This window comes from Muscardinus avellanarius, assembly GCF_963383645.1.
Source record: "Muscardinus avellanarius genome assembly, chromosome: 11".
Taxonomy (NCBI): domain Eukaryota; kingdom Metazoa; phylum Chordata; class Mammalia; order Rodentia; family Gliridae; genus Muscardinus; species Muscardinus avellanarius.
The window spans coordinates 49378397-49398854 of NC_137797.1; the positions used below are offsets into that span (position 1 = coordinate 49378397).

A 20458-nucleotide genomic window follows, 5' to 3' on the forward strand; every position below is an offset into this window, starting at 1 on the left:
TCCCTCCCCCTCCCTCCTTCTCATGTTTGCCTTAATGATTGATATCGATATGTTTGTTAAAGTATATCGTGTGCATTAAAGAATTTCCCTCTTCCCCCTCCCATCCCCTCCATTAGGTAACCTTATTTGCTCATCTATAGAATCTCCTTCTTCGTCTAAAGTTCGAACTCCTTTGACACATTTTCTCCCTAGCTTTCACATATTAGGGAAAGCATCCAATTTCTTGTTTTTTGAAACAGGGACTCACTTTTTTGCTGAGAGCCTTACTAAGTTACTGGGGCTAAGCACAAACCTGCAATCCTCCTGTCTCAGCCTCCCAAGTACTGGAATTACAGGTATGCACCACCATGCCCAGCTTAAGGTTTTATTTATAATAAAGCCCCCTTTTGTTTCCAAGTGAACCCAAATTATACAAGTAATATAGGAAAAAAACCAACAAAATAAATGTTTAGAAATAGAAACTAAGATTGAGTGATCTTTAATTATAAATCTACTGAGATGAGGTGGGCCGACATATGTCAGATCTCCCCATGCCCAACCTAGCCTCTTCGTTCAAGAAAAGCCATAAGGGTAATTGCTCCATGCTTAGGCTGGTGATTAGAATTAGCACTCCTTTCAAAGTTGTCTCATTTACAACAGAAACAAAAAGAGGGCAAGAATAAAGGCCAAAGAGAAATTGAATCAGGCATCACAAATCAGAACATTTCCCTGAAGATGTCTAGAGAAGAGGCCATCACAAAGGAAACACATGGTTATTTTAAGCCAAGTAGAAAACACTCCATATAGCCTTTCTCTCACTCCTTCCTTCAACAGAAAGGATGTAAGCAGTCATGGTCACTTCTCACAGACATTTCAGCTATTCTGTTTATGCAGTGCAAAAGATGGACAGATAATTGCATTATTGCACTACAAAACAAGCAGCTGGTCGTGGAGCAGGACTCAGAAATGGAAACCTTGTCAGTTAGCGTTAGTGAATCATCATATGAAACAAATCGTTCACTTTTTGCTCAGTCCATTAGCTGCAAGGATGAAAGGAATTGCTCTCCCAACACATAGTATTCCAATTTCCTATTTTCACTTACCACTTTCCCTTCCTGCTCAGCAAATAAAATACATTTATATTCTGGACTTAATTTGTTCCCACTGACTAGGGCTCTATTTCTGTCAGAGACTACCCTAAGCAATTGCTTTCTCAAAAGGAGCCTTGGGAACAGAGTCCCTCTGACATAGACGGGATTGGTTGGGCCTTCCACTTAGTAGAATGTCCGGTGACGGGAACATAATGTCCAGCCACCACTCTGCCCTCTATTTTTGTGTTTTAGACAGTTGTAGAATGGCTCAGAACCAACTTGCCACCATTCGATGAAATTTATATGTACATATTTCATAAACAGTCATGCACCACATAATGATGTTTCAGTCAATGACAGACTGAAATACAACAGTGGTCCCATAAAATTATAATGGAGCTGAAAGATTCCTATCGCCCGGTGATGTTGCGGCCATCTTATTGTCACAGCATAATACATTACTCACATGCTGGTGGTGATACCAGTATAAACAAACCTACTGCACTGCCTGTCATATAAAAGTATATTAGCACATGCAATTATGTACAGCGCCTGCTACCTGAAAACAAATGGCCAGGGTACTGATTTATGTCTTTACTAAACTATACTTTTTATTATTATTTTAGCATGTACTCCAATTTAGATATTTATACATATATATAAAGTTTACTATAAGAGAGTATGCTGCATTGTGCTGGCAGCAGCCTCTTGTAACTAACTGTGTTTACCACTTTTCTTGACTGCATCAAGAGGCCACATCAAGTGATTGACCTGTACTGTCCAGGTTTGTGTGAGCAAGCTTCATGATATTTGCACAATGACAAAATCGGCCAACAAAGCATTTCTCAGAAGCTGACCCCGTCGTTAAACAGCCTGCAACTGAATATATATGCGGTTCCCATGATAATTCTGCAAACGCAAGGTGTGCTCATTTCATTTTACAGAAAACTAAACTGGAGCTCACAAAGTGTCACTACATCTGTAGTGATCACCCAACTAGTTTGTAAGCAGAAAAAGACAAAATTTGTACCTCTGTGTACTTGATTTCAAAGCCCATGTTCTCTCTACTATACTCGAGGACAAAGGTTTTATTTAAAGGTGCCCAAACTGAATGAAAATCAGATTCTCCCAAGAGCTACAGTGAAAAACTGGGATGGCAAATTCTTATATTGTTGTTTAAGCCACCTCTCAACTTAAGTTGAATTTGCTTTGCTGTTCTCTTTCCACTGAACAAATCAGTGACCTATGGATTGAATCTGAAGTTGTCGCCTGAAACCCAATTAAACACTTCTGTTGAGAAGTTTTTCTGGCCACAGATCACTGGATGAAGTCTCACCATTTCCAGAACTAGAGGAGAATAAATAGGTCAGTCATCCCCTATATCTATGCTATTGGTTAACCCAAAAGGACATCAATGGTATTTCTCCAGGAAGTTGTAATTCCCAGAAGCAAGAGGAAAAGTGTAAATAAAACAAATGTAAAATGTCCTGCCTCTTATCTATGCTTTATCCTGAAGGGTCAGTACACTTCTTTTTTTTTCTTTTGTTTTCTTTTATTTTCTTTTTTATTATTATTTTTTAATGATACATCACTTTGGAATACAAGACTTGAGAGGATATACAAGCACATATCATCCAATAAGCCCTCATCCAATCCCCATCCCATTCCCTCCCCTTCCCTCGATCCCATGCTTAATTGGTGATTATCTTTGATATAATTGTTTATGCACCTCATGAGTTTTAAAGAGATTCCATCCTCCCCCATCCCCTCCCCTCTGATTGGTCACCTTAAATGCTTTTCAATACGGCCCTCTCTACTACTCGACCTCCTCCTGTTACCCCTTTCCTCCTAGTTCTTGCTAATTAGGGGAAGCATCTGGATTTTATTTTCGGTGCTATTTATCTGTGCATGCTGCATTGCAAGTTCCGATCCCACTCTTGACGGCCCCAGTAGTGCCTGGCCACCCAGAGGACTCTGATCCCAACCTTGCTAGCTCCAGCACCGGCCTTGCCTCATGGGAGGTCCCGATCCTGGCCTAGCTGGCTCCCGCACCGAACTAACCCCTCGGCTGGCTCCTCTCCCAGCCTCAGAGGCCCCAGCACCGGCCTAGCCTCATGAAAGGCTCTGATCCCAGCCTTGCTGACACTGACACCGGCCTAACCCCTCGGCAGGCTCCTATCCTGGTCTCGCAAGTCCTACCTCCATCCTTGCCTCACAGCTATTTCCGATCCCGGCCTCGCTGGCTCCAGCACTGGCCTTACCCCTCAGCAGAGTCCGATCCCGGCCTCGTAGGTCCAGCACTGATCTTGCCTCATGGCAGGCTCTGATCCCGACCTTGCTGGACCTAGCACTGGCCTAACCCCGCGGCTGGTGCCGATCCCTGCCTCGGAGACCTCAGTAGTGGCCTTGCCTCACGGTAGGCTCTGGTCCTGGCCTCGTTGGCCCCGGCACTGACCTCACCCCTCAGCAGGCTCCGATCCCAGCCTTGGAGGCCCAGCACCAGCCATACCTCAAGGCAGGTTCTGATCCTGGCCTTGCTGGCCCAGGCACTGGCCTAACCCCTCAGCAGGCTCCTACCCAGGCCTCAGAGGCCCCAGCACCGGTCTTGCCTCACAGCAGGCTCTGATCCCAGCCTCAATGGCCCCGGCACTGGCCTAAACCCTCGGCAGACTCCAATCCCAGCCTCGGAGGCCTCAGCACCGGCCTTGCCTCGCGGCTGGCTTTGATCCTGGCCTCACTAGCTCTGGCACTGGCCTAATGCATCAGCTGGCTCCGATCCTGACCTTGGAGGCCCCAGCACCGGCCTTGCCTCACGGCAGGCTCCAATCCCAGTCTCACTGACCCCGGCACCAGCCTAACCCCTCGGCAGGCTCTGATTCTGGCCTCGGAGGCCCTGGAACCGGCCTTGCCTCATGGTAGGCTCCGATCCCAGCCTCGTTGCCACCAGTCCTGGCCTAACCCCTCAGCAGGCTCCAATCCCAGCCTCAGAGGCCCCAGCACTGGCCTTGTCTCATGGCAGGCTCCAATCCTGGCCTCACTGGCCCCAGGACCAGCCTAACCCCTCGGCAGGCTCCAATCCCGGCCTTGGAGGTCTCAGTAGCAGGTTTGCCTCACAGCAGACTCCGATCCTGGGCTCGCTGGCCCCGGCACCGACCTAACACCTCAGCAGGCTCCGATCCCGGCCTCAGAGGCCCTATCACCTGCCTTGCCTCATGGCAGGCTCTGATCCCGCCCTCGCTGGCCCCAGCACCGGCCTCACCCCTTGGCAGGCTGCGATCCTAGCACCCTCTTCACCCAGCAGGTTGTCCCACGTTCCCAAGGGTGCGTGGTGGTAGTATTCTGCCTCTGAGGTAATTTCTTCAAAAGTTCCAGGTGTATTACTTCAGATCTCTGCCTCCCCTGAGTACTTGCCACTGCCAATGCGACTGCCTCCACCATTTCAAATCTTTCTCAAGCTCTTTTCCCATACCGCATAATGTCCAGTGTTCCTAAGCATGTGTGACAGTAGCATTCGACCTTTGGGGTAATTTCTTCAGAGGATCAGGGTGGGTTGGATGAGATGTCTGCCTCTCCCAAATCCAAGTCTCCACCACCATCTCGCCACTGCTGCCACCACCACCTTCCTCCTAGGTCTCCGCTAGACTCACTCCTTATAGGTGATGTCCAGGATTCTTAACGATGTCGAGAAGCAGCAGTCCTCCTTCACGGGGAATTTTTCCCAAAGTTCCAGTTCAGATGGATATGTTTTGTCTGCATTTCCAATATTCTAGATGCTGCCACGGCCATCTTAACCCCTCTCGAATATTTTTCTTTTTTTGTTTCCCTTTTTTTTTTTTTTAAATAAGAGAAGAGAGTATGTGTGGTTTGGGGAGGATGTGGGATCAGGGACTCAGTAGCAATGAAGATTTTTTTTCTTTCCAGATGAGAGGGGGGTCGCCTAAGGGTGCCCCGCCTGCACCCATTTACCCGCCCAGGGTCAGGGCCTTGCAGCCTGGACCTCTGGGCACTTCCAGGTGGGGGAGGGGGTCACCTAAGAGTGCCCTGCCCGCACCCATTTACCCACCCAGGGTCGGGGCCTTGCAGCCTGGACCTCTGGGCACTTCCAGGTGGGGGAGGGGGGTCACCTAAGGGTGCTCTGCCCGCGCCCACCTACCTGCCTGGGGTCGGGGCCTTGCGGCCTGGACCTCCAGGGCCTTCTGGGCTGGGGGTGGGGGGAGTCGCCTAAGGGTGCCCCGCCTGCACCCACGCCCGCCCAGCCTCCCGGGGTCGGGGCAATTCGGCCTGGACCTGGGTCAATACACTTCTAATGCCACTAACAGCATTAGAAAAATGAGAACAGGGAGAAGGGACCACTTACTAGCTTGTGGACATGGGAATTTCAAAGGGACTTCTAACTACAGGTAGAGAAAAGTCTGTCTTTGACAATGTCATTAAGATATCATTTCTATGGAGTGTGTGTGTGTGTGAAAGAGAGAGACAGAGACAGAGACAGAGAGACATAGGCAGAGAGAGACAGAGACACTGTGAATTGAATCCAGGGTAATTCTACATCTACAGCCATTTTTAATTTTTAAATATGGTCTTGCTAAGCTGCTCAAAGTCTCGCTAAAATGGTAAGGCTATCCTCAAAGCTATGATCCTCCTGTCTCAGCCTCCCACGTACTGGGATTACAGGTGTGGACTGCCATGCCTGGCCTTTTACTCTGTGCTCTACATTCCCTATATGGAACCTGGGTAGGACCCGGAGTCACATTTCATCACCTTAAAATCACAGAAGAAAGTAGCACATTTATATTTCAGTGGAAACATAAAAGTCCAGGCTTTGACTCTGATAAGTACATTCTACCTAGAACTAACTGTTGTAGGCAGGAAAACATAATGTCTCCTTGACCAAACCTGGGTCATAAGCCTATCTCTAAAAACATCTCTAAAACTAAGAGGTGGAATCAGCCCCACTCAGGGTATAGGGTTGGAGCAGGGGTAAAGTTATTGAGGAAAAATATGGGGTGCAGTTAGTGGACAAAGATGTTCGTGAATGCCAGATAAGTAATATCTGATTAGTAGAAGCAAACAGCCTCCACCCTCAAAGATATACTGCCAACATGAAAAAGCAGCCTCCATCTAGGCATAGTCTGTGGGAGTAAACAGGGATTTTTCCTTCTGCTTCCAGGCAGAGGCTCAAGAGGCAGACTCAGTGTGGCAATTAGCAGTCAGCTGATCACCAATTCAAATGTCCTGGAGTGGGCTGTGCTGATGATCTGTACTCTCAGCAATCATTTGGCTGGGTGAATCAAATTATACTTTCCAATGCCACTTCAAATCAGGATTGCTATGTCGGCACTCATTTTCAGCAGCAAGTATTACCGTGCAAAGTTATTTTCTTTGATATTGACTATACATGGGCAAGGGAGAAATTTAGGCTTCTTTTAAGTTCTGCCCAACAGGAAAGACCAAAAAGTTTTAGAGATTTGTGAAGAGACTAATTAGGATCCATTCCATATTAATGGCTGGGCTTTCACGCTGAAATAGGGGAACATGTTCTGCCCTTGCGAGGTAGAGATTTTTCTTCCAAGCAACTATCTGATTTGGGAAGCCCATTCCTTCAAAATGCCATGTGCCATGATCAATCAGATGTAAAGATCAAAAGGAAGTTTGCCTCAATCAATCCCAATAAACAAATAACTGCTATAGTGGCAAACCTAATGTGTTCTTCACTTCAAATCTACTTGCCAATAATTAGCCTCATTAACGTCTGTGAAGTTAGCTGTTCGCTAAAATTGGGCAAGCTGTACATTAGACGTGTTCAGTGGTTTGCAAACCTTTGGGAATAATAGACCTACTGAATCAGCATCTTGCTAGCTCCCTGGAAATGAACAAGCTAAAAAGTAAGGCGGCTGCAAAGGATCTAGAAAGAGAGAATGCCTTTCACCTCCCTACTAATATTATCTTCCTCAAACCCAATAAACGATGAGGGCTAGCTTTGCATCTTTTTTAAAGATTTGATTTTGACAGAAAATGAACCTGATTTCTGTATGCCATCTAGCTTTCAAACTACCCTGCCCACATCTGTCAGATGTTTTTGTCGTTCCATTATAAAAACTGTATCCAGACTGGATTATGGGAATGCTGTTTGCAGGCACCATAACCACAGATGCCCTTGGGTTGAACATCAGGCTCACTGCAATCTTCCCAAAGAAGGAAATACACTTCCAGCTGCTACACCAGACCCACCCTTCTTGGAGAGAGGGAGAAATCACAGCAAGTGAGCCTTTTCTACGGTATCTGAAATACGCATGTGGGGAGATGGGAGGCAAAGAGAGAAGTGGAAATGTGATTTGCTTACATTTATATGATCTACCCCTACAGAAAGGGCCAGAGTGGTTGGTGAATAAAATGATTGAGTTTTCTTTGAAGGGAGTGAGTCCTTTGTCCTGAATTACCTTCTAAGTCAGCACTACTGACATTCACCAATAATGCCCTGTATTCTACTTTATTTTTGCTCTTGTCATCAATACCTGTGAGTCATGAGAAAGAAAAATTGCATTTGCTTTCCAGCCTGGCTCTTCTTCCTTAAGAGCTGGCCAGGGAAAGTTTAACATGATATTGTTTTGTCCCAAGCAGCTTTAAATATTTGTCAAAGACTTGGGACTTCATTGGATGACTGCTTTTCCAACCAAATTAAAATGAACCCAGATCCTGGATAATCCAGTTTCCCCTGGTCTTTCATCTGACATTTCTCACCCACCCACTTACTTTGAAATTTTTTAAATTATAACAGTTTTTAATGATGCCTATCAAGATTCAGCAAGAGACTGACTGCAGATATCCAATACCTCGATGCTCTGCAATTGGTTTTAGAACTTGGGTTCTTGCCCCCACACCCACTCTCCCTCTCCTCTTAGCATCATTTTCCACACAGTGGCCTCAAGAAACTCTTATAAATGTAGATCAGATCTTGTTACTGTCTTCCTTACAGCCCTCCAGTTACTTTTCGCTGTCTTTAGAGTACATGGGTCCCATTACAGAATTCTGTACTATGTCACCCTTGTTTACCACGTTGTCCTCATACCAACACACTCCAACCCACTAGGAATCTCTCTCTTCCTCCAACACATCATTCATTTCTGCCTCAGGACCTTTGGTCTTGCTGTACCCTTTTCATATCTAGCTTCTCATATCAGAGTCCTTGGTCAAATACCATCTCCTCCGAAAGGATTTCCAGGTTATCATGCTTCATCTTTCCCATTGGTTTTTTGTCAAATCATCATCTTTTCTTTATAAAATTTGCCACCAATTCAAATAAAGTGGATTTTGTATCTATACCTCCTGCATGAGAACAGACATTGAAAATGGATATGAGCTTTCTCTTTCTCATTTTTTACTGTACTTTCAGAATATAGAGTAGTGTCCAGTTGTGTTCAAGCCACTAAAGGAACATTTTCAGATTCTGAGTCACATTACAAAGAATCACCATTTCAGCCAGGCGTGGTGGCACATGCTTGTAATCCCAGCATTTGGGAGGCTGAGACAGGAGATTCATGGTTCGTGAACAGTCTCAGCGACTTAGCGAGGCCCTTTGCAATTCAATGAGACCTTGTTTCAAAATAAAGAATGAAAAATAGGAGCCGGGCGTGGTGGTGCACACTTGTAATCCCAGCATTCTGGAGGCTGAGACAGGAGGATCACAGTTAGGCCCTTTGCAACTCTATGAGACCCTATTTCAAAATAAAAGAATTTTAAAAAAGGTTAGGGGTATAGCTCAAAGATAGAATACCCCTGGGTTCCATCTCCAGTACCACATATACACAAATAAAAAAATTGGGCTGAGATATAGCTCGGAGATAGAATACCCCTGGGTTCCATCCCCAGTATCACACACATACACACACACACACACACACACACACACACACACACATCACCATTTCATGTTCCCAAACTGGTTTAATATTATTTCTAATAATATTTCTAATAATATCAAAGGAAGCAAGGACCCACTGCTAATTCCCTTGACTCTTCTTTGAAAAAAAAAAAAAAAACTCAGACACAACAGAAAACTCTAGGCTGCTTTCTTTTTCATTATAAGAAAGACAAGGTTCATGAGAGTAAGCATCAGCACTTGATTCCTTAGAACTTGAAAATTAGATCAAATGAATTGGAGGACAACTACATCTTGTGTTAATGTTTTCCTCCTCGAGTGAAGAAAATGAGATGATGTGAGCCATGACTCCATCTGAAAATGAAAGTTTGTATTTCTATTTGCTTCTACGTTAAAGCACACTGTTTTCCATTTTAGATTCTTCATGTTGGTGAATGTTGTAATACTTTACATTCATTAGGCTCGGGCCCATTGACAATAAGCGAGCAAGACAAGTACAGACATCCTGTCCCTATAAAGCATAATTTCTAAATTACACAGTAAATAAATGAGACTAAACCAGAAACCCACATCTCACAGGCCTTACCGCTAAAGTGTTTAAAATAAAATATGGGTTAAAGCTCCCCACTCAAAAGATATAATTTATAAACAGTCTACTATGTTCTTATCGTGTCAAATAAATTAATCATTCAAGAATACACTGGATACCTGACCCCAACTCATAATAGACAAAATGCTTCAAGAATAAACCTTGGACTAATCAGATTTTGTGTATCTTTGCAAAGTGTGATGCATAAGAAACTTGATTTTGCTAGAAACTCTGTGCTAATTTCTGATTAGCTGATTATAGAAGGCAGCAGCAGCAAAGCCAAAATAAAGTAACAACTCACAGCGAGATGACAGTGAGCAAGTAGCTTTAAATTTATAATTGCCCTTGGATCTATTTAATTTAGCTTTAAGTCATGAGACATAATTGAGACAAATGGTTACACTGAGCAGGTATCAGATATGACAAGAGGCTAGCTGTGATCATTTTGTTGTACTATTTCCATTTGAGGACTCTTTCTGCCAAGACTTTTCCTATGATAGCTATTAAATCTTATAGGATTTTTCCCACCATTAGCTTGTGATGGCATTTGCATGTTAAATGCTCACAACAAATGAAAACCACGTCTCCATTGTTTCACAGGGTGAAAACCATGGTTACTGCTACTCCAAATGGAGAACAAATCTAAAAAGAATCAAGTAATTCCTCCTCCTTGTATGATACCTATATAAGCTCTGTGGGAAAGCTTATTTGCTTTGCAGCTCTTCTATTTTTGAAACGAGATGGATTTTTGCACATGTAAGAAAACTGAACATTCCACAATAAGCCAAGAAGAAGACACCTCAAATGATATTTTTGTCTAGAGGATTTGTTTACAATTAAATATAATTCTCCCTCGAGTACATTTAAACTGAGAAGTTATCCTTTCATGGAGCTAAAAGGAAAATGGCTATTTATGGTTGTTTGCTTTAATGAAAAAAAATGACAGAACTCTCTAAGACTTATGTCTAAAGCAACACTAAATTACAAAAACAACAGGGAAGGCAGATATTTAGGATTTCTTGGCCAATTTTTCCCTCCAAGAAAATTTAGCAACTGTGTCGCAAATCTCGGAATTTGCTCTTCTAGATCATTATTCTAGATTATTATTTACAAGTAAATATTTACTCAGGGTCATTTTTATCTGGAAAAGAACTTGACTATATTTATGGTTCTACAGAACCTTTAAATATAGAACTCCTTAATAATTTTATATCATATTAATTTGTTTCATCTAGCTCATCATTTCTCTACCATCTATCATTTTCAAAAGAGATTTCATGTAAAATAGTATTTACACTTCAGGATTCTCTCATTCTGCCTACAAACGCCTTTGTGGGAACTCAGCTATTCTGAGAATGCTTCAGAAATTAAAGAGCCGTTGTCGTGACGATAACCGATATTCAAACCTCTAAATTTCCATTTTAATTTGACCTCTCTGTGATGCATCCTGAACTCTTTCTCTTGTTTCTCCTGCATATATTTAAACCAAAGATTCTTGGCCCATCATTAAACCCTAATAAGAGTATGAATTAATTTGAATTATATGTCACTTCTTATTAAAAGAACATCCTTAGAAATCACTCAAGTAAATATTTTGGAAATGCTAACTTATTTTGTCATCTCCTCCTTCTCTACCTGTCCTTGTCCCTTCTTCCCTCTCCCCATCCAGTGCCCTGTACTACCTACCAAAAGCAGAATAAGAAGAACCATGGTTACATTTGGCGAGGAAATCAGAAGGTTAAATTCATTGATTCATTCAGCATGTTTTTATTTGTTCACTCAGGAACCCAATTTTGTCTCATCACAAAGATCACAAGAAATTAGTGGCATCTCACCATTTTTTGATCAAAGTTGTTCAAACTTTGATAAAGTAGACAGCTTCCCATCGATATTTCTGGTTTCAGGCTGAGAAGAAACAGTATATGCACTTGTTGGAAATGCTTGATCACAAACTAGGTCCTACGTAGTGATACACATTAATTTTGATAGGCATTAGTTGCCCTTCACTGACTAGACATAAAAACACACACAGACCAATTTGAACTTTTTGGCAATCCAAGAAAAAAAATGCAAGGGGCAATGAATTTTGGTGCAAAGCTAACTCTGCTACTTTGGGCAAATCACTTAACTTCTCTGTGACTCAGTTTCCCCATCTCTGTGACTATAAAGATCACAGGTGATCTTTATAGTCATGTGGTTTTATTGTCCTCCAACCAAAGAAATGGGTTAAATACCTAAGATGATGACATGGCATTACATTCATAGTGCCAAGATTCATTCCTCACTGTTCAGTCTTTCCTGATATTCTTTGTGGAGGTATTGTCCTCCAAAACGCTTTAGGCAGCTTGCCACGACTCAGTTTCCTCAAGGTCAGTGCAACCTATATATCCTGTTCATAAAAACTTCTCTTTTCTTATATCATATGAATACTCAGCTGAAAATCATTCCAACTGCTGTGTTGCCTCAACAATTTTTGAAGTAGAACACTGAATCTTTTGTTATTGTGATGGGAAGTTTCCTGCAATTCTGGATTTATCTCAAATAAGGCTACAAAAACACTGATACAATTGAAAATAGTAACTGCTTCACTGCTGTTTTCATTTCATCTAATGAACACAGAGGAAAGTCTGAGACCCAAGGAAGAAAAGTCACAAGCTAGAAGCATAAGAGGGCCACTTGTTACAAATATTAAAGGGACAGTTTGGTTAAGGATACCAAGCAGGAATGTCAAAGCCACTTAGGAAATTTCAACATCGTACAGAAATTTAGACAATGAGTGGTTATCTGGCACTGGTTCAGAAATTTAGACAATGAGTGGTTATCTGGCACTGGTTCCTTGTGGTGTTTCACACATGAACACAGTAAGTTTCAAGCAGGTATATATAGATACACACAATTGCATGCTCACTAGCCAGGCCATGATACAGAGAGTCACTGGTGTTCTAAGACATTAACTGAATTGCTACAAAGCCCCCAAAAGATCATGCTGGCAACAACACTGGTTCCAGGCATCAAATCCCCAGATACTGATTCATTTTGTTTAAGGCATCGCACACTGTGTTCAAATCGCTGCGGAGGTCCTGCACCACATTTTCAATACTTCTGGTGTCTTTCAGAATTTCAATGCTCTGTGTGTAGGGATTGAAGTATACTGAGAAGGGACGAGTGATTGACTTTGCAAAGTCCCTGCAGAATAAACAGAAATAGAAGGATATGGGATCAAACCCCATTGGTACAAGTGGTAGACAGAGACACAGGTCAGAAAAGTTATTTTCTGTAGGTGGATGACAAGCATGCTTACCTCATCTTTTCTTTGGCTTCTTCAAAACTTTCTGAAACAAAGTAGGCTTCCTGGAAGGTGGTGATAAGGCATTCCTGTAAGCAAGTCGTCTTTGGGTCAAAGGCTTTCACACAGGCCTTGTCAGAAAGAGCATGCTGCAAAATATACCACAAAACCTGTTAAGCTTCATAATGAGACTTCCAAAGTACCATGACATCACATTTCTACAGCACATTTGATAGCTCTCTAATCCTACAGAACTGTTCAACTACCAGTGTGCCATGAAATACAGAACTCTCCCGTGTACACAGTAAGTGGAGTGTTGGTGGGAGGTTGTTGGTTTTGCTTTTTTAAGTCAGTTAGGTGCTGAGAGGGAAAATTAGATTATAGCATTTTTCTATTTATTATTAACCAAATTCATACTGAAGGACCAGTCAGAGCTATGCCCCAACAGAAATGCAATTTTAAATATATGTTGTGAATAGAAGCAGGGATGGCATAAATATGCTCCTAAATCTATTGCTATAAGCAATGTACTAAAATTTCACTTAAATGGCAGAAGTAATAATTACCTGCGTGCAGAGGTAATTGGGACTCTCACTGAACCATCTGTGGACTCTGCGAGACATTTGAGGCCAGGTACTGTGTATCAACAGTCGGGAGTGGGCCTGTGTATTTCAGGATGCTTACAAAGCATTCATTTACCTTCTATCTACTACAGCAGAAAAATATACAGCAAATAAATATTGCCAGTTGGGGTGGGGGGAGTACGAGCTAATATTAATACTTATTCCACAAGCAGGCATTAGAAAAAGGGGAAAACCAGCATAATTATTCTTTGAACCATCATAAGCTCCATTCAGTTCACTATACCACTGGCACTAAGAACTCTAAGGAACTGTGAATAAATGTAGTCTCAAGATAAATCCACTAATGTTGAAAGCTAGTGGTCATTCCCTGCCTCCTGACACCTGCCTATCTGTCGACCCTAAGTGGATGCTTCTAAAATGTAATGTACCTAAAAAAAAAAAAAATCACTGAGAAGCTTGTGAAAATGCAGATGCTCAGGCCTCAATTAAACTTGGTAAATCTGAGGAAACCCAGAAATGGGCACTTTCAAGTTACCCAGGGTAACTCTAACATAAATGGCCATGAGCTAAAGGTTGGAAAGACTTTCCTAGATTCTGTCTTCCTCTTCATGGAAGAGGTAAATCAGTTAAGAGAGAGAAAAAAGGGGTATCAGAAACTGCCTTGAGCTGAGAGTGAGAAATCCAAGGCCGAAGTCTGGTGTTGCTGCTGCTTAACCAGGTAACCTTGGCAAGTCATTTAACCTCCCACACCCTCCATCCCCTCAAGTGCAAATGAGAGGTTTGGACAGAGTGATTCTAAAGATACTCTTTAATCCGGCTTCTGGATTCCACCCAAAGCACTTTTCTGCCTTCTTAATCTCTAACAGCTAAGGTTTCTCGGAGAAATTCTGAAAATCCTTTCCTATTCAATATTCTTAGTGCATTCCCCCAACAATTTCAAAATGCATGGGATGATTTAAAGCCCTTCGTGAGGAAGGCTGTGGTTCTCTATGTTTGAAAATGCAATTGAGAACCAAAGGGTTGACATGGACGAGGAGGGGCACACAGCTCTACCCTGCATTTGATTTGCTTTTCTGCAAAATTCCATTGTCCAGATCAATGCATATATGAATCACAGAATGCAGAGGGCCTCTTGGAGTGAACTCATTTGGGGTGGGGGGGGGGCAGGGAACTACTTCATTATAGAGCAGAAGGTCACTACACCTGCAAAGATATTTGTACTAGATTCAGCACAATGCAGTGAACATCAGGGGATTTGGGTTCCGCACAACCAATAATTCTGTACAGATTTTAAAAACAACTTCACAGATTCAGAAAACAGGATGTCCTCTGATAGGCAGAGACCGTTCAAATGTGCTGCTCTAACTGTCCATTCATTCATCGGGTTGCATGGAAGGAAGGACAGTGGCTGACTCTGTGTCTTCAATCTTCCTCCTCTCTCCTCCCTGCACCTAGATGCTCAAGAAGGAGCAGCTGCAGAGCAGGCTCTAAGAACATTCAAGCCATGGTTCTCCTGGGACATTCCTGCTGAGCCAAAGCCATCTCACTGGGTCAAGGACAGGACAGAAAGGTCTCCATTGCTACATAGAACATTAACGACTGTGGCAGGTATGATGTGCAGAGAATGCTTCCGGGAGAGTGAGAGAGAGAAAGGGAGAGGGACAGGGAGAGGGACAGGGAGAGGGAGGGAGGGAGGGAGGGAGGGAGGGAGGGAGGGAGGGAGGGAGAAAGGGAGATGGAGAGGGAGATGGAGAGGGAGGGAGGGAGGGAGAAAGGGAGAGGGAGAGGGAGAGGGAGAGGGAGAGGGAGAGGGAGAGGGAGAGGGAGAGGGAGGGAGAGAGAGAGAGAGAGAGAGAGAGAGAGAGAGAGAGAGAGAATATAATAACAGACTGAGATCAGTGTGGTTTTAGGAAAAGTCACCAGGTGATAACTCCACTGGTGTTCAGATAACCCAATGCAGTCAGTTTAGCAGGTAAGGGGAATTAGAGGAGATCAACAAACAGGCTTGAGGGCAGGATGCCCTGCCTCAGACTTCAAGAAAAAAAAAAATCAGTGCATTCACAACATGTACTTTGAGGCAAAGACAATTAGACAATACAGATTACATTTGCCTGATACCATCTTTAAAGGAAAAACTGAAAGTTGGTTGTTTTATGCACTTAAAAGTACAGTGTTGCCCGATGTGATGGCGCACGCTTGTAATCCCCACGCTTGGGAGGCAGAGACAGGAGGAACACGCAGGTTCGAAGCCAGCCTCGCTGGCTTAAGAGACCCTGTTTCTAAATGAAAATATAAAAATGGGTCTGAGAGTGTAGCCCAGAGGTAGAAGGGCTTCCAGGAACCCCAGTACCACCAAAAAAAAAAGTACAGTCTCTTCTTGGGGGCCTGTTGTGGGTGGTGTGCTCGGTACCATCCAGGGATTCCTCCACCCACAGGGCATGGGACCAGTGCTACTCTTTGGCTGTTAATGAATATGGAGATAATAATAGTAGCCATATGTTAGTCTGGAGAATGACAAGATCCTAGAGTTGAGGAATCAGCCAATGAATGAGACCAACAAATGAGATGATGCCCACACCTACAAATGGTCTTATTTACCTAAAGACAAGCTCTCCTGTGTAATGACTGCCAGGGACAGCCATGCCACCCATGAGATCTCCCATCTCTGAATACTGTCAGAGCATCCATGCCTCCCTTGATTCCAGAGTCCACTGCCCCATAGAGAGGCTCTAATGGATTTCCTTCTTGATTCCTGCCCATGTGTCTCTGTAAGTCACCTCAGTTTTGGAAAGCAGCTACTATGCCCTCCCCTATAGGTTGAAAGTGGGTCCTCCATAAACACTGTAAGCTACTTGATGTCCCCCAAAGGACTCTGTGCTGAATCCCTCCTGAAGGGTTAACCACCTGAAATCCTTGAGTCTGCAGGAATTAATCCAACTTCCTGCAGAGAGATGCTTTATAATACTGACAGGGACTGGCTGACAGTCTTTTACTCTCAAGCCAATTCAAAAGTGCAGGAAGCTTGAGAATCGCCTTCTCCTATCTAAACACTCCATAAGGACTACTTTGGATTTACCCATAGTGCTAAAGATAAGAGCACAAGGCTGGAACTGGGAGACCTGGGTTCTTAACGTAGCTGTCCCAGGGGCCTCATATAGAAAAGCAGTTGAATAACTACCCCTGTGGTTTCCTCTCTGATAAACAGAGAAGATGGATCTGCATGAATGCTATGGCTCTGCTTGCAATACAATTTTAACAGGGCCTATAAATACACAGCACTTACCCTACCACTCCTCCCTCCTCTCTAATTGGCTTTGGTGGACAAATTAAGACTCATTTGTCACTCCAGTGTGTGTGTGTGTGTGTGTGTGTGTGTGTGTGTGTGTGTGTGTGTGTGTTATTGGGGATTGAACCCAGGTGTGTGTGTGTGTGTGTGTGTGTGTGTGTGTGTGTGTGTGTGTGTTTGGGGATTGAACCCTCAAAGCTACACCCTCAGCCAGTCCTTTTTTTTTTTAATTTTGAAACAAGGTCTCAACTAAGTTTCTAAGGCTGTCCTCAAACTTGCAATCCTTTCATCTCAGCCTCCCAAGTAATGGGATTACAGGTGTGTGCCACCACACCTGGCTCACACTAGCCTTTTAAATGTAAAAATCCTTTTTCAATATCAAAAATCTCCCACAAGTCAATTGTTAATAGATAATACTATAAGGTAACTAAGAGTACGGGTCTTTGAGATAAAAAAAAATGAGGTCCAAATTTAGCTCCATCCCTTCCTAACTTTGTGACTTTGGACTAATTACTTAACCTCCATAAACATTTTCTAGTATTCATCTGGAAAACAGGAAAACTAATAGTATCTATAACCCAGGGTTGTTGTCAGAATTAAAGGAGGCAGTGTATACAAATGCCTGACATGGGACATGCCCAATATATTTAGTTATTGTAGATAATTCTTTCCAGAGAGGATGCTTGGTGCATATGTATTCTGCCATACCTTTTTCCAAGTGTGCAGCCCTCTCCCCCAGGGGTCTGGAATCTGTGGAGGAAGAAACATGACCCCTACTATGAGGTTCCCGGCCACTTGTCTGCCATTGTACCTGGCCTGAGCTCACCTCTTTGAAACCTTCCTTCCACTCAGACACCTGCCTTTGTAATGACACAGAATCATTATCTCAGCTCTTCTAGATGTAAACCCTGTGATCCTCACTCTAGGACTGGTTAACGTTTGGAAAAAAACTCAAGTGTGAAGCCAGGGTTACGAGTAGTTTGGGCCCTAGATTCCAAATAAGAATTTGCAGACACTCCTACACTCAGACCACAGTCATCTTTTCTCAGATAAAAACAGCAACAAATACATGCATTTGCATGTGTTTTCATGCAGTATGTGTTTATGTGGGTAATGTGTTTCAAACCTCCCTCACCTGCTCATCCTTCTAGCCAGACACAACATGGCATCAATATCCTTATTGCCAAATTGAACTATAAAGCATCTAACTTATTTTTTAATCAGTAATGTTAAGGTTTTATCAGTTCGAATAAGCCCTATGGGCAAAGGAACAATCTTCCCTTCATGCAAACCCTCAGTAAAGGCCAAAGACACAGTTTCAGCTCCCAATCCTCCTGCTTGCTCTGCTGTTACTGACAGTGTCAGGAGGGGTGAGCGAGGGAGGTGGGGGGCATCTGAACAGGGTAAAGGTGTAGAAGCTGAGCGACAGCAAGTCCTAACTCTTGCAACACTACTGACCTACCGGACAACCTCAGTGAACCTGCGGGCCCCTGGAGGCTCTTCTCCACAGCCTGGCAGTAATTCTGACCATCTCCCAGAGTTGCTGGAAGTGGTAGTAAATACAAATGATCGTAATAAATAGAGAGCTGTTCTGAGAATGCTGATTAATAGCTATATAAAGGCAATACAATAAATCCACCATGCAAGGACATCCTAAAACTAAAGCCCAAAAGTAACAATAATTGAATTTGTTTAAACCACCAGCCTTGTCAAAACCTGAAGAGCAAAACGGATGTATTTATGTAATCTTCCAGCAACTACTATGGGGTAGAGAATATGGCTACTAACAACAACAACAAAAAAATATCTAATCTCTGGTCTGAAGAACTAGACTTTACCTTTACCCAAAAAGTAGAAAATGACTTTTGATTTAGAGACTGATTAAAATTTTGAGCTAGGACTCACAATTATTGATCAACAAACATTTCCCTATCACCTAATGTGAACGCACTTCATGGTCACTTCTCCAAAAGAGAAAAAAGATCTTAATAAGCCCTTTCTGGGAAATTTCCTACAAGACTCCACATTCCTTGGAGTATCAATTTTGTATTTGTTGAATAAAATGGATGATCAAGCAAATAACAGATGAAAAATGACATAGAGATTTATATACTTAGATCAACTCTGAGACAGGAAAAGAGTGTGAAATGCAAGACACATGCTAGACTATGGGCAAACGGCCATCGATTATCCTATTTTCAGCTTTTTTTTTCAAAATCAGTTTTCCAGATGACTTAGCTCATGATTAACTACTCTCTACCATAAAGGAAAGTATGAGAAAGCCTCACCACCATGGGTTTTTTTTGTTTTGTTTTGTTTTGTTTTGTTTTGTTTTGTTTTGTTTTGTTTTTTGGAGTTCCTGCCAGTACACAACAGAACAGATTAGAAGAGAGAGATACTATGATTGGAAGGAAGGGGTTAATAATCATTATGGTTCTCAGATTTGTGTTAGCTTTACAAGATTTCCCATGTTTATTTTGTTTCCATCTTCAAATATAAAAATAAGCAATAATTGTCATAAAATGAAGGAAAAAGCCAGGCGTGGTGGCACACGCTTGTAATCCCAGGGACTGGGAGGCGGAGACAGGAGGATCGCGCAGGTTCAAAGCCAGCCGCACTGGCTTAAGAGAGCCTGTTTCCAAATAAAAATATAAAATAGGTCTGGGAGTGTAGCCCGGATGTAGAAGGGTTCCATCCCCAGTACCACAAAAAAAAAAAATAGAAAGAAAAATAAAAGTTATCCTCCAAACTACAGATAGACCACTTATAAGTATTTGGTCAGCTTTGAAGAGCAACATTAGTGCCTTAGGAAAATTTAGCCTTTTCTAGCACAAAATTTAAAAGTGTTCTGTTCTAGGAAAGAAGGAGAATTGTGGATATTTACATAAAATTATAAAGACAATACCAAACCCTCCAGAAACATAGTTGGGACATATACTTGGGTGGCAGTTGAAACTACCCAAAATATTTTGCTACAAAAAGGTAATTGCATTCAAAACTATAAGCACATTTATCATACAGGAAGTATGATAATGCTATTAATAAAACTATCCCTATTTTGGGCACCAGACCATGATTTAGTCATTCAAATAAAAGTTAGATAGTATTCAAAAGAGCTGTGAGAGAGCTTTGGGAACTTATGTGGGCCAGGCAAAGAGGGGGAATTAAGGAAAGCATCTCATGTTATGTATTTTCTGTGAATCAGAAGATATTTCTTGTAGAAAGCATTTCTGAATTGTAAAAACGGTGCAAAGTAGCAATCATAAGGATGCTGGAGTCTTGAAATTTGAGAATGAAAGAATGCTAATGACTGGAGTTGACTGACCAGAACAAGAAGATGCACAGCAGACAATGCCCTTCGGTGTACACATTTCTGGCTGATTTCCATTTTCAGACCATTCTGTCTGCACCAATAGGAGCAAAAACAACCGATTCGCCCCAGCGCTGCCTACACATGCCTCATTAACCAGACCAGAGACCCTGTCAAAAGTTGGGGGCCATGAGACAGATTTGTTTCTTTTGTTTCTGCTATAATTTATAAACTACCTGAGGAGAATGTAAATAGGTTAAGCTCAATAACTACATCATTTTCTGAAAATCCCTTTTTGTAGAGATATCAAGAAATACTTTGTAGAGGGCATGTTCTATGGGGAATATGACATCATGCTGTGGTATGAGCTTTGGCCACTGTGTTGAGATTAACCCCAAATGGATGTTTCATTGAGAATCTAATCAAAAAACTGCTTTACCACATTGCATCAGAT

General features: G+C 42.6%; 1 protein-coding gene across 1 annotated transcript in view; it reads right to left on the reverse strand.

Annotated features, from left to right (window-relative positions):
- Positions 1-12549: 12549 nt before the first annotated feature.
- Positions 12550-20458, reverse strand: part of TPH2 (tryptophan hydroxylase 2) — a gene marked incomplete at both ends in the record, with an annotated part of 110505 nt that continues 102596 nt past the window's right edge. The window contains 2 exons of the mRNA XM_080705784.1: positions 12550-12724; positions 12840-12973. Coding sequence (XP_080561910.1) covers positions 12550-12724; positions 12840-12973 — 309 coding nt within the window. The remainder of the gene's footprint in view (positions 12725-12839; positions 12974-20458) is intronic.